The sequence below is a fragment of the Arvicola amphibius genome, chromosome 12, assembly GCF_903992535.2.
Source record: "Arvicola amphibius chromosome 12, mArvAmp1.2, whole genome shotgun sequence".
Classification (NCBI taxonomy): domain Eukaryota; kingdom Metazoa; phylum Chordata; class Mammalia; order Rodentia; family Cricetidae; genus Arvicola; species Arvicola amphibius.
The window spans coordinates 46404537-46420267 of NC_052058.2; the positions used below are offsets into that span (position 1 = coordinate 46404537).

The window sequence follows — 15731 nt, forward strand, 5'->3', positions numbered from 1 at the left end:
ACCTTTTTCTTTGCCAGACTGTAGAATTTTCATCCTTCTGTTCTTCTACCTGTTACTCTCCCCCACTGTAAATATGGTCACAGCCTGATGTTATCCTATCTTAAAATTCCCTCTGTCAAACAAATTATTCCATTACTTTCCAAATCAGCCTCATACAAGTTCTCAGAACCATATATAACATGAACAGTCTCTTACTCAGTTCCACCCAGGGTCCTTGCTCCTTTCTGAAATCTCATGACCCGTGCATACTTCCACTTGATGTGGGATGTCCTTCTGTATATGTGTTCCTCTTATTGGTTAATGAATAAAGCTGCTTTGACCTATGGAAAGGCAGAATACAGCCAGGCTGAAAGAGATTTATAGAGAGAGTAGGCAGAGTCAAGGAGATGCCATGTAGCTGCCGAAGGAGACAGATGCTAGATCCTTACCAGCAGGCTACAGCTTTGTGATGATATACAGATTAATAGAAATGGGTTAATTTAAGATGTAAGAGTTAGTTAATAAGAAGCCTGAGCTAACAGGCCAAGCAGTATTGTGACTGATACAGTTTCTGTGTGGTTATTCGGGTCTGGGTGGCTGGGAAACATAGAAGCAGTCTCTGCTTACATCCACTGTCTGCGTTTCTCTCAGTATTTTGGTCTTTTTTCTGAGCTCCCACCAAAATGGCCCACTGATCTCTGTGTGTACCATTCTATCTAGGCATAATGAAAGGAACAGTTCCTTGTTTTCTTTTCCAGCTTTTAGTTCTAAGGATACAGTTAATTTCAGCAGGGAAGAAATGGCAGCAGAATCATGAAGCAGTTGGTCTTAGAATCCACATCCAAGAAGCAGAGAGAGCTGAATCTCTGCAGCCAGTGTCTCTCTTTCTCTTGACTCAGTCTACAACCACATCCCCTGGGATGCTGCTGCCTACATCCTGCATGGGTCTTCACACCCATTTAACTCAGATACAGAGCCTCCCTCACAGCTATGCCCAGAGGTTTATCAACACCTTGATTCCGGTTCTGTCAAAACGAGAACGTTATCCACCACATATGTAGTGAATTGACATGGGACAGAAGAGGAATAAATTGCAGAAAATATCTCATTTTTTCAACCTAAAGAATGTTGAGTTCAACAAACGTTGGTCATTTCCAGACACCCGAGGTTAGGAGTAATGTCGACTACGGAATTCAAACGCCTGGCTAAATGAGAGTAAGTTCAAGAAAACAATTCTATAATATAAGGATTATAGTTGATGTACACCTGAAAAGTGATAAAACAGGTGGGGCACAGACTTAAAAACAGAAGCATGCGGGCGGGGGGGGGGGCACAGAAAAGAAACTGGTAAGAAAATAGATCTTAGTCTCAATGCAAAATAAAGATCAACTGTGTGTGGCAACAGTAACTTCATTTAGTCATTTCAATGTATATATTTCAAAGCAATATACAGTATATAACAAATATGTGGAACTTTTATTTACAATTAAAATGTGAATTCAGTAAGAGGACCTTGTATTCTTTTGGATTATCAAGTCAACTCCAGTGCCTAAAAAAAAGCACAGTGCATCAACTGCCCCTCTAAAAATACTGCCTGAAAGAAAGGAGCTGGGGCTCTGACTCCTGCACGTGAAGGAGCTCATTTCAGCCTGGCCTTGGACTTGACAGTTCTCAAAATTCCATCTGGCCCACTTGACTCTGTTTTCTGTTTTCTCAATACACGCTTGAGTGTGTGACTCTTCTTCCCCTACTCCTTGTTATTTATTTCCTGATACTGTATAAATCTTTCCTATAGCATCACACAAGGCTTCCATCAGTACAGTGTTCAAGTGTAGGGCTCATGGAAATTAGCTTCGATCCTCCTCTTCTTTATCAAAAGTTAATCTCTCCGCATAACACAGAATCAGGAAATAATCGGCATTAGAAGCTTCTTTGGCGTTTTTTTCAAATGTTTTTTCCTGCTACTGCTAGTGGCTGGCCACCACATAGGAAAAGCCCCCCACCCACCCACTCTCTGCCCAATATTTCACAATGAACATCATACATTGTGATGACAATGGTATATTTTATAAATCATGAGTTTCACGGCTGCCACAACAGCAGCATTCCTGACGCTCACATTGGTTTGGTGACAGTGAAAGAGTCATCTCTGCTGATGAATGTGCAGTCGTACAACATGCTTCCCGTTTCTGCGACAGTTGCTTAGGACTCTAAGCCTAAGTATATGCTGATCTATTTCTGGGGTTGAAATTTCTACTCCTTCCTGTTTGAATTCTGTTCAGTTTTGTTCTTTAATGACTCATCTTAAACCGGCTTTTAACTTCTAACACCACGCAGCCATTTCCTTCAAGAGTAGAAGAAGGGTGGTATTTGATTGTTCATCTAAACTCTCTCAGGGAAGCTGGCAGAATTGATCATCAGGTAAAGGCATTTGCCACAAAGCATGACAGCCTGAGATGGAAGAAGATAAGTCCTGCAAGCTGTCCTCTGACCTCCAGTGTACACACAAACACGAGACAGACAGTCAGACACACAAAGAGACACACCATAAATAAATGTAACAAAAAATTTAAGCTCTTCCAAGAATTCTTACTTTTATCAAATACATTCACACAATGTAGTACAAAGGTACTCTAACGGTTACTCTTACGACTGCAGGCCTACAGGACTGCTGAAGAGTTCCAGAATTCCCTGTCTGCCTGGAAAGGCAGCAGGCATCCCAAGTGTGCCCAACTCTTCTATCTTTACCAGTCTTGCGCAGGAATTTCCCTACCTCGGCAGCTGGTCTACACTGTGTGCTGGGGGTGGGGGGGGCAGGAGCTGGATATTGGTGAAAAAAAAAAAAAAACACAACAGCATACCTGGCAACATCCTATAAAAGAGTAAACACTGTATAGGAGAGAGCTGAAAATCCTGTCTCTAAGAATTCCTGAAACAGGCTGGGTGGTGGTGACACAGGCCTTTAATCCTCGAACTTGGGAGGGAGGCAACAGCAAGAAGATCTCCAGCTTTAAGTCCAGCTTGGTCTACAGAGCAGGACAGACAGGGCTACAAAGAGAAACCCTGTATTAAAAAACAAAACAAAAAATAAAATGAAAGGATTCCTGAAACAGGCAGGGCATGGTGGTGGTGGATGCCTATAATTCCAAGCAGGAGGCAGAGACTGCCAGAGACAGCAGAGACTGTGGGTTCCAGGACAGTCTGGTCTACTACAGGATGAGTTCCAGGATAGCCAGAGAAACATCGAGAGACCTTGTTCAAAACAAACAAACAAACAAACAAACAAACAGAACCAAATTCCTAAAGCTTTAACAAATATATGGGAGGCACAGTTCAGTAGTTGTTGAGCTGAGAAGCAAACACCCAACAGCATGGTAACGCCTAGAGTCACTGTCAGTAAACAGTAAACATTCATGTCTTTAAAGTTATGCTTAAAATGTCAGGGCCTTCACATACTCAAGTCATGAAAGTTAGCATCCCTCTGTGACACTCAAATTCTATTAGAACTCAAAGAAATACATTCATTCAGCTATAATGTCAAAATAGCCAGCTACCTTTTCTTTGGAGCGTAGGCCAAAAATTCTGATCGATTTATCAGTGAATCTTCATCTGCTGGGATTGTGGATGTTACTTCCTTCTTAATTCTGTTGAAAAAAAAAAAAAAAAAAAGCAAAGGTGTGAAACAGAGGACACAAAGCTAAATCAGAAATCTGTAAAAAGTTTTTTTTTCTTCTTCTTCTTTTTTTTTTTTTTTTGACAGGATTTCGCTGTGTGCAGCCCTGGCTGTCCTGGAACTAGCTCCGTAGACTATACTGGCCTTGAACTCGCAGAGACCCACCAGTCTCTGCCTCCCAAGTACTGGGATTAAAGGTGTGTGCCTCCACTGCCCAGCAGAAATTTATTATCTTATTAGTTGTCATGCATTTCAAACTGTTAAACATTTCTAAAGTATCAGACTGCTATAATTAAAGGCACCAATTCATCAACAAATGCAACCTCCTTTTATGATGAACTTAATTCACTATACTTACAATAAACAAGGAACAAATGACCATTCAACATGTCCACAGAGACATCCTCTGTGGGCTTAAAGATGATTGTGTGAAATTTCCACTAATGAGTTTCCATTTAATTCTTAAAATTGCTATTTCAAAGTCTGTTTTTATGAAACTTGTCAAATCATAGCTTTAAAAGATAGGCTTACACACCAAATCTCAAAAGCTCACTCTGCCCTTTACAATTCCACAGGATAAAAAAGCAAAGCAGCTTTTAAACAGGAAAGAAAAATTCAATTAATTCACCTTCCTAAAAGAGCACAAGGGGTGAGCAATGGTGACACATGCATGCCTTAACCAGCATTGTGGAGGGAAAGGCAGATCTCTGTAAGTTCCCAGACAGCCTGCCCTACAGAGAGTTCTAGGACAGCCAGGTCTACACAGAGAAACCTGTCCTGGGGGAAAAAAGCACAAGGAAATCATGCCCTCCATTATCTTTCTGTATATGCAGTTATTACAGAAAAAATAGGGGGTACTATTTAATCTGGGGGGAAGCAGTGAGGAAAGGAGACAAAGGTTTTAAGATTAACAAACTAAAGTTAGAAACTAAGACAGTATTCAACCTAAGAGAGCAGAAGACAGAAAAGAGCAGCAAATGTAGGCGATGGCACAGTCTAGGCATAGCGCCACACACCTTTAATCCCAGAACTAAGGAGGCAGGTTGGCTTCGTATGGGAATTCACTTCTCCTATCATATAGCCTCCGCGGGCGACACAATAAAGGCAGTGGCAAAAGCACTATTTGTTCAGCTTTTATTTTCAAAATGGTAACCAACATATTTCTATGCCTTGACATGGCAAGAATACATTATCCCAGACAGTCAGTCACTAAAATCCTATGTCATACTGTGTTCACTTACTCCTAATTATCTTTTTATAGCTTTTAAATTATTCTTGAGTTATACTCTCCTCCCCTCCCTTCTTTAGCTTTAGTCTCATTCACAAAACGCTACCCAGGAATGTTGAGGCACCTCCCTATCTTCACAGGCCAGATGTTTTCTTTTTCAGATTTCTAATTCTTTTAAAGAGTTTCTGATCCTGTCACTGCTCTGTCTTACTTCTAGTAAAAACTTCTACCTCCTTCGATGTCTGTCTGTCTGGAGCCCTAAATGCTCTCTGTGCAGTGTAAACGTGTCACAGGTATGCGACAGCCTTTACTCACAGTTATCTACAAAGGACCACAACAGACACGGGCACAGACGAGGTGCTAAGTTGGAAGCAGACCTTCTCCTCTCCTCTCGCCTGCAGAACAAACTAGAGCTGGAACATCAGCTCTCACTGGACCTTAAGTCATAGGCAAAGCCACTGCTCAGTTCTCCGCATGACACTCCAGCTATTTCCAAGGAATCCAAGGAAGTCACCGGCTCTTAGATGTGACACAATCTTCTCTGAGATAAGTTTGGCTTTAAGAGAATTCATCATTCATTAGTCAGTGTCTTTTCAAATATTTTACAGGAAACCTATCTTTACAGAAAAATGGTACTGGTGTTTACTAACAATCATTTTAAAATAGTAGCTTCCTGCTTAGAAAAAAGGTCGGGGTCTTTAGTTGGAAAAACAAACATGCTTGTTTAAGTTCTCTCATCTGGCTCACAACAGCCCTGTTCAAAGTGCTGGCACTGTGATCTCGTTTGTTAGAGAGGAGGCAGAGAGCTGGAGCTAGAACCCAGGCCTTGGATGCTGGTTCATTTCCTTTCCAGCACACCAAACTGCCTCAGCATCAACTTAATTTTGTTCTGAATAAAGAAGCAGTGTAAACCACACGCTGCAAAGATTTTCTTAGGTCCCAAACCTTCAGACCTTTTTTGCTCAACACTTATGTAGTAAGCACTTAATTTTTAAAGATTATTTTAAAGGAAGGCTTGTTAGAAGTAGGAGAGGAGAAACTACTAAAAAAGGACATCATGGTTTCATTCCAAAATCCTGAGAATGCAGGCTTCCATTTGTTACTTCCCAGAAGCACTGCGTCATCCCCAGTGACCCTCTTTCTAGTCAGTGCCATCATGTTTGTATTATGGGTTCCAAATTCCTGGTCACAGGCCAAACTAGACACAGGGCTTCAACTCAGAAACACAACCTACTCTTTTTAGAACCAGAAACTGGGTAAAATGGGTCTAGTTTAGTTTAGTCTGGGATAGCCCATGGGCTCACTTGTCTACAGGGAAACCAGGAAGGAGAGGACAAAAGAATAAATACGCTGTCAGAGTGAATCTGGCCCAACAGACAGATGCATGGTCTCTGTCTCTGCCTTTGGCTTTCCTGTCCAGAGCATGGTCCCCATGCCCTTCATTTCCACAGCTCCCAACACTTCCACCTCGACCAGACTGGGCTCTCTACTTAAAAGGGCGTTTTGTTTTTGGTAACTACAACAACAAAACCTTGCCCAAGAAAGTAACAGATTTTTTTTTTTTACTAATAAAAAAGGCAGATGCCACTTGCAAATTACAAAACAAACAGACACTACAGAATGCCCAAGGTTTTGAAAATATACCTTCATTCACTTTAAACAGAGAGACGAGCCCATGCAGTGTTATACTGACTTTTATGGGGAAAATGGCTTATTTTCTCAGACTAATATGGGTGTGTCCTCTTCAAGAAGCCGAGAACCATGTTGCAACTTTACCCACATAGTCTGGATTACTTCTCGATATATGATACAGTCTGTCAAAATTACACAACTATTCGCAAAGGAAGAAATAGCAAGATATACCAAGACAGAGCTGGTTTGAAATATGAACAGAACAAGCTTTCTTCCTGCTTCTTTCTTTTTTGTTTTGTTTTGTTTTTCAAGACAGGGTTTCCTCTGTGTAACAGCCCTAGCTGTCCTGGAACTAGGAACTAGCTCTTGTAGACCAAGCTCGCCTCGAACTAACAGAGATCCACCTGCCTCTGCCTCCTGAATGCTAAGATTAAAGGTGCACACCACCACCACCAAGCTTCTACCTGTTTCTTAAAGCTTAAGTTCCTAGAAAAGTCCCAAGTGTCAATATGAGATCTGTAAAGCACAGAAGGCGGTGCCAAGAGACAGGCTGCACACGAGGGTCCCCCAGGATTCCAACCTGACCCTGTGTGCTTTAGAGCTGGAAAGAGAGAGACCTTGAAAGCTGCCTCCAGTCTCTCTTCCACACAGGAAAGACTGAGAAAGCCAAGAAGTTTTCTCAGGTTGACCTACACATTCAAACAGAAGTGTTGATATATAGATGATGGTGTGCTCGGGCCTACATAGAGGGTCTGCTCCTATGGCAAACAGAGTATTCTGCAGCATACTAGTTGTGCCCCCTAATTCCCAAGTTTGTACTCTCTCTCTACCCTCTGATCCTACAAACACACAGCCCAAAGGTTTTTGCTGTTGATAATGATATTGACATATATTGCATCTTTCATGGTGCTCATGATGGAAAAAGTAGATTTGTTGTTAACGTTTAAACAAAGGGAAGAGTCATACAAAATTTGTGTTGGAAAGTCCAAACATCTGGCTGTAGAAGCAGCCTTCCTTCAGGGGTTAAACAACTGATACGGTACCACGGGCTGCCTCTTGCATGGGCACACACTTTACACTCAACTAGCTGCCTTGCCCATTTTTCCCCCTGTAGGAAGCTATGATCTGTACCTCAGGAGGCTATTTTTTCTAAGAGTCTTCTCTTGAATGTAAAAGCTATGAGCTGTAGAGATGGCTCAGTGTTTAAGAGCATTGCCCGCTCTTCCAAAGGTCCTGAGTTCAATTCCCAGCAACCACATGGTGGCTCACAACCATCTGTAATGAGGTCTGATGCCCTCTTCTGGCCTGCGGGCATACACGCAGGCAGAATATTGTATACATAATAAATAAAAAATATATATACAAAAGAAAAAGCTATAACCCCAAATTTAACATTAGGCTATATGTCAGCTGAGGTACACACATAAACAGGTACAACCCAGTAACTATGGATTGACATGGTACCCAACTTCTTTCTTCTGACCTCAATGACACTATCACCCAAACTGGATTATTTCTTGGAAGATCTAAGCTGAAAACTGAGCCATATACTTGGCGACCTAAAGATTCCCCTCTTCAAAGGCCAAGTAGCAAGCATGAGTTACTGACTGAGCCTTAGGGATGCCTTCTCTAATCACTCCACTGTAAAAACACCCATGTAAAGAGTGCCAAGGCCAACTATAAGGAAGGAGGCCAGCAGCTCTGGCCTAGCCCCAAGTACATTTCAGCTCCTGTTTTAGGGCCTTGTCTACCCATATGTGACGCGTTCTGTTTGGACTTTACGTCTTTTGAGACAGGATCATACACTATAGCCCAGACAGGGCTGGAATGACTTAGAGATCCTCCTGCCTCACTCTCGCCAGGACTGGCGCTATAGCATTATGAGCACCTGTTTTTAATGAAAGCTCATTTCTGACAGTTTCTACACAGCTATACAGAATTCAATTGTGCTCCACTGCCAGCTGATCTTCACACATGTGCAGTGCCTGGGCTAGCACGCAGACATGCACTTTACAGGTGGTGAGAACAAGCATCTGAGATGTTTTCCTCCTCAGAACATCTGCTGTATTTATAATTTGAAAGATTTCATAATTATGTAATGTTTTAGTATACATATTGTACTGATGGGTTAAACAGTTTTCACTTGTGAAATGAGTCTTTTTCTTAAATGGGTAATTTATATTGATAAACATAATAAGTTACTTTTTTCTCTTTTAATTGATATTTATTGAGCTCTACATTTTTCTCTGCTCCCCTCCCTGCCTCTCTCCTCCCACTTTTAATCCTCCCCCAAGGTGCCCATGCTCCCAATTTACTCAGGAAATCTTGTCTTTTTCTACTTTCTACTTCCCATGTAGATTAGATCTATGTATGTCTTTCTTAGAGTCTGCATTGTTGTCTGAGTTCTCTGGGATTGTGGTTTATAGGCTGGCTTTCTTTGCTTTATGTTTAAAAAACTCCTATGAGTTTTTTCCATATGATAATTGTCTTTCTGGGTCTGGGTTACCTCACTCAAAATAATGTTTTCTAGCTCCATCCATTTTCCTGCAAAATTCAACATGTTATTTTTTTCTACTGTGTAGTACTCCACTGTGTAAATGTACCATATTTTCCTTATCCATTCCTTGGTCAAGGGGCATTTAGATTGTTTCCAGGTTCTGACTATGACAAACAAAGCTGCTATGAACATAGTTGAGCACATGTCCTTGTAGCACGATTGAGCATCCTTTGGATATATACCCAAAAGTGGTATTACTGGGTCTGGGTCTTTTTTTTTGGGGGGGGGGGTTGGTTTTTCAAGACAGGGTTTCTCTGTAGCTTTTGGAGCCTGTCCTGGAACTAGCTCTTGTAGACCAAGCTGGCCTCAAACTCACAGAGATCCGCCTGCCTCTGCCTCCCGAGTGCTGGGATTAAAGGCGTGCGCCACCACCGGCCAGCTTTATTACTGGGCCTTCAGGCCCAGTAATAATTTTCTGAGAAATTTATTTCTCAGAAATAAATATTTATATAAATATTTAAATATATATATATATAAATAAATATAAATAATATTTCTGAGAAATAATTTTCTGAGAAATCGCCAGACTGACATCCAAAGGGGTTGTACCAGCTTGCATTCCCACCAGCAATGCAGAAATGTTCCCTTTTCCCGACAACCTCTCCAGCATAAGTTGTCATCACTGTTTTTGATTTTGGCCATTCTTACAGGTGCAAGATGGAATCTCAGTTGTTTTGATTTGCATTTCTCTGATGATTAAGGATGTTGAACATTTTTTTAAGTGTCTTTCAGCCATTTTAGATTCCTCTGTTGAGAGTTCTCTGTTTAGGTCTGTACTCCATTTTTTTTATTGGATTATGTGATCTTTTGGTATCCAACTTCTTGAGTTCTTTGTATATTTTAAAGATCAGACCTCTGTCTGAATTGGGTTTAGTGAAGATCTTTTCCCATTCTGTAAGCTGTCGTTTTGTCTTGTTGACAGAAGCTTTTCAGTTTCAGGAGGTCCCATTTATTAATTGTTTCTCTCAGTGTTTGTGCTGCTGGGGTTATATTTAGGAAGTGGTTCCCTGTGCCAATACATTCAAGTGCAGTTCCCACTTTCTCTTCTATAAGGTTCAGTGTGGCTGGCTTTATATTGAGGTCTTTGATCCATTTGAACTTGAGTTTTGTGCATGGTGATAGATATGGGTCTATTTTCATTCTTCTACATGTTGATATCCAGTTATGCCAGCACGATTTGTAAAATATGCTTTCTTTTTTCCATTTGATATTTTTTGCTAATCAAAGATCAGGTATTCGAAGATGTATGGATTGATATCCAGGTCTTCTATTCGGTTCCATTGGTCCTCTTGTCTGTTCTTATTCCAGTACCAGGCTGTTTACAGTACTGTAGTTCTGTAGTAGTTTGAAGTCAGGGATTGTGATGCCTCCAGAAGTTCTTTTATTGTACAGGATTGTTTTGGCTATCCTGTTTTTTTTTTTTTTTTTTTTTTTTTTGCTTTTCCATATGAAGTTGAGTACCATTCTTTCAAGGTCTTTGAAGAATTTTGCTGGGCATTGCATTGAAGCTGTGAGTTACTTTTTTTCTTTAATGGGTAATTTCTCTTACATTGATAACAAGCTGAGGAAAAGAGATGAATTCTTCTTACAACTGAATGTTCCCTATCATTCACTCATACCTCATAAATATATACATTATTTAATAGATACAACTTTAAGTTTTCCCTCCATATAAGAATATATATCTGCATATACACATGTGCATATATACACACATGCATTTACACATACTTAGGAGGCAACAGGTCTTCTAAGTAAATCTGTCCAAGAAAATTGGCTTCTTTACTATTAAAAAGTTGTTGTGTGTATTGTTTATTTTTGTTTGTCACTTAGTGAATGTCACTGATGTAATCTTCTATATAATCATCAACATTTCACAGTGACTGGCATATAGTTGATGATCAGTAAATGTTTGTTTCCTTTCCCCACCCAAGGACTCTTCAAGTACAGTCAGCATGCTGCCGGGGAAAACAAGGAGCAGAGGAATGACATCATTCCAAAGATAGTTTCCTGACTTGAAAGAAACCTGTCTGAAATGTTAGAAGCCAGAGCTTTTCCCATTCATAAGAATCATGGATGACTGCCTTTGGGATCAGGAACTCTGGACAAGATGAATTAATACTCAGCCTCTCCTTCACTGACAATGAGTTGTTCTAGAAGCCTGCCATCTACTTGCACAGAGCTGATGTTAATTTGGCCAGATGGTTTTAGCATTTGTAGCCAAACACTAATGTGCCCTCCTACAGATCCTAGGATACTTCTTATATTTTGTAAGACAACAGAGAGACGTCTGAGGTTGTTTGAACACAGATCTCACCTAATCATGGAATTTCATGTATTACTCATTAGCATATTCAAAGAATTTTACATACATGATGTCATAGTGACACACTAATTATGCAGAGCAATTCCATGACACAAGAGGTATATTAAGCAATTACTGCAACTATTTTTATTGCCATTCATTTAAGTATTATTATATGAAAATTTTTTCTTTGAAGATTTTCCAAAATAAAATGAAACATAAATAATGGTCATATTTTACCTCTATATATTATATACATAATTAAATTATATGTATAATTAAATGCCCTTTTGGGCTTCTAATTTCTGTTCAGTCTACAATCACATGCTTGTTAGCAGGGCAAGCTTTTCCTAGAGTTCCTTTCCCTTAACTTTTAGGGTAGCATCTTTAACAGGAAGCCAAACACGTTAATGCTATGATGGCAATGTGCCCGAACATTTGACTTTACATGCTGGTCAAATATGGCACTGTGGAGCTTGACTGTTCAAGCTAGGAAAAAAAATCAAATGCTGCGTTACAACTTCTCAAATTTCCTTTTTTAAAGTTAATCATAAGTGGTCTTTTAAAAATAAAATCCTTCTGAAATACTGAAAGAAAAGCCAATTTTAAACAACATTAAGCAACATTATTAAGGCAACAAAGTTACAAGGTTGGACCCTAGCTTGGTGGCTGGCAGGTAGTAGGGACTGAGGAGAGGTAACCGGTGCAGGCACAGCACATGGGGCTGCACAGGGCGACATCTGCAGGGTTAATGCAGTTGTGCATCTGGATTGTGACAGTGACTACTTGAACACTCAAGGGCTAAAATCATAAAACTGCAGGGAGTGAGGACGCAGGCAATTTCTAAGTTTCGGGGCTGAGCCACAGACAGGTAATACCCACGTATGTTTAGAAATTGCATCATTTGACTTTCTGAACCTAAACGGACTGATTATCTTGATAGAGATTAAGGAGGAAGGAGAAACACAAGGCTAGACCTGTTCTGGCTGTCAGATTTACTGTTAGTGGCAATACCAGTAGTGTATAATATTTGGCAGCCTATGCAGATGCCTCACAAAGGAGCTAGCAGCACATTGTATAAAATAATACTAAAAAGTTTAAACTTTTTTTTTTGTATTTTAAACTATATAAGATTTTCCCATTAAATACAGAGAGCCATGAACAGCATACTTTAAATATGAGTTTAAAATAAGAACACATTTGTGGTTTCTGTGTGGTACTCAAGATGCCACTAAGCCTATGATTATATGTCATTTTCAAGATATATTATTAGATTTACATGATTACCAAATAATTTTTGTGTAGACAGGAGAATAGTTTCAATAATTCAAACCTGACTAATAAAGATTTTCTACAATGTGACAGTAAAAATTGAGGCAAAGATTATCACAGAAGCTGGCTGGTGTCATTTAAACAACCTTAGTATAAATTTGTTAGACTTTACAACTGATTGGAACTACGATGCTCTAGGACGACGCCCCTGGTTCTTGCATCTCATCGCTAGCCAGGCTGCACCCCTGCTCCGGAAGACTCAGAATGGAAAGCAGGGTTAGCAGCACTTCAGAAAAACCTCCCTGCTCACTCCTCACTTCTGGGATGCAACATGACCTACATTTCCAGTGCCCATTGAGACTCCGTGGGAGGGAAAGAAGAGAGTTCTTCATTTCTCTTATCCTCTGATTAACTAGGACAGCAAATGCCACTCAAGGGACCGCTACTGGGCAGAAGTGAAGGGGAGAAGCCTTGCCAGGAGGAAGTTCCACAGGAGGACATCTGGGAATGCTATATTCTTGGGTTCTGCAAACTCACTGTCATGGCTTTATAAGACAACAGCCCAGAAAGAACTGCCCCACTTTCCACGAGAATCAGCCCAGAACTCAGAATGATTTTACTTACTTCAGGCTCTCAGCAAGATGAAATTAAATTTGAATTATCCTGGACAGAATTTTCTTTAAACTTAATTTTAAAACTTTAAATTTACAAGGAAAGGTTACAAAGATTGCATTTCTTAGAACTCCAGATCCCGTTCCTCCTGGTAAATTATTTTCTAATTCTTTTTATATCTCTTTATTTATTTATTGGGAGAGGCCAGCATTAGAGTCACATTTGGCAATCAGAGGACAGTTTGAGACAGGCGGTGCTCTCCTGCCGTTCTGGTCCCAGAGATTAAACTCAGGTCTTCAGGCTCCGTGCTGCCGAGCCACCTCACTGTCCACCCCCCTAGGTTCTTTTTTTTTTTTTTTTTTTTTTTACTGCTCCACTGGATGGAAGGGGACTTTATTTGGTCCCAGGGTCGTGGGCCAGTTATGGCCCCAGCTTTATTTGACCTTCTTCTTGGGGCGCAGGTTGTTGGTGTGGCCGCACTTCTTCTTGCGGCAGTTGACTGCACGGGGGTGCAGGAGTGCATAGCACTTGCGGCAGATCATCTTGTCACAGTTGTACTTCTGGGCAAGCTGGCGAAGGGACGGCTCGATGATGCCACCACGCAGACGAAGCACCAGGTGCAAGGTGGACTCTTTCTGGATGTTGTAGTCGGACAGGGTCCGGCCATCCTCCAGCTGCTTGCCGGCAAATATCAGCCTCTGCTGGTCAGGTGGGATGCCTTCCTTGTCTTGGATCTTGGCCTTGACATTCTCGATGGTGTCACTGGGCTCGACCTCAAGAGTGATGGCCTTGCCCGTCAGGGTCTTCACAAAGATCTGCATGTTGGCGTCTGCAACCCGCTCGGTCGCCGCGTTGAAAAGAAACCCCCCTAGGTTCTTATATAAATATGGTACATTTGTCATAGCTAATGAGGCAATGCCAGCAGGCTAGATTTATTTTCTGTAAGATTTTAACGGCCTGTGTGACAAATAGGAACTGCACATACTCACTGTGTGGTCACATTCTGATTCGTGCACATTTGCTGATTAAAATGGAACTAAGGACTATGCCCATCACCTCCCTCGGTCACCACTTCTTGGTGATGTCACAAACGTGCCACTAGTGGCAGTCACTGTGCCTTATAACCACAGCCCTCAGAATGTGATGTGTTCATTAGAGACAAGCCTTGTGAGAAGGGAACTCCTGAAATGCTGGGACCAGCATTTCTCCACCCCCTTCCGTCACTCTCAGAACCCGACAACTGTCAAGTTACTGTTGCTATGTGTTCAGTTTCCTAGATTCAACATAAAATGAGGTCAGACAATACCTGTTTTTCTGTGCCTGAATTATTTCACTAGTATACTATTCTCCAGGCTTATCCGTATTGTTCGGAAGGAAGGAGGCCCTTTAAAGGTAGACTAGTATTCCACCGCAGGCACACAGCACACATCCTCTCAGCCATTCATCCACGGAGGGATATTTATGTTGATTTCCTAACTCACCTCTTCCGAGTAGGCTTTCCATAAACATGGGAACACAGATGTTTCCCTGACACACTGTTATGTTGTTGTTCCTCTGGCTATATGCTCAGGAGTCAGGTTGCTACACTGTACAGCAGTAGCATTTTTAATTGGGGGGACTTCCATACTGTCCTCTCCTAATGGTTGAACTAATTTCACACTCCTGGTGAAAGTATTAAAAAGCTCCTTTGTCCTCATCAACAGTTGTTACTTCTTCCCTTTCTGGGAACGGCCATCTCACAAAAGTGCAATACTATCTCAGACAGTCTGAATGTCATTTGATTAGCAACAGGGGGCACTTTTACCTATAACCATTTGTTTGTCTTCTTTTGAGAATGTACACTCAGCCTCCATCCTGTTTTTAGACTTGGACTACTTTGCAGACTCTGGCTGTCAGCTCCGTTCCAGACACATGGTTTGTACGCTCATCTCTTCTTGGACTGTCTCTTCACTGTCAATTGTGTCCTTTGTTGCACAAAAATATTTTACTTTGATGCAAGCTCATCTGTTTACTTTCTACTTTTACCACAGGCACCTTTGAAGCCACTGTAAGGAATCACTACTTAGCATAATATCCAAACTGTCTTCTCCCATTTCCATCCTGGACTCCTTTGAAGGAAGACACTATATACAACATACTTAAGGGATGAGTAGTTATATTTTCCCTCCTTAAGGGTAGATTATTTGCATAAATCACTTGAAATTCTTGCAGTCTTCCTATATGAAAGATTTGTCCAGCATATTCTTTCTCAGATGTGGATCCTAGCTTTAGACTTTTAGATTTGTGGGTTTAATTTGGAATATCTATGCAGTTTAGCCAGAAAGGGCCCATTAGAAAAGGAGGGAGCTTAAGAGGTGAGGTGATATGAAGAGAGGGAAGGAATGTTAGGGGTTAAAAGGTTTATACAGGTACGGGGGTGACAGGAACAGGGAAGAGGAAGGGGTGGGGGTAATCAAAATTGAGTATTAAAAAT

General features: G+C 41.0%; 1 protein-coding gene across 1 annotated transcript; it reads right to left on the reverse strand.

The window, feature by feature from the left end:
* Positions 1–13630: 13630 nt before the first annotated feature.
* On the reverse strand, positions 13631–14114 carry LOC119827772 (ubiquitin-60S ribosomal protein L40-like). Its single transcript, XM_038349641.1, has one exon. It carries the CDS (start codon positions 14077–14079, stop codon positions 13693–13695), a length of 387 nt encoding a protein of 128 aa, XP_038205569.1. The 5' UTR covers positions 14080–14114; the 3' UTR covers positions 13631–13692.
* Between the last annotated feature and the right edge of the window lie 1617 nt (positions 14115–15731).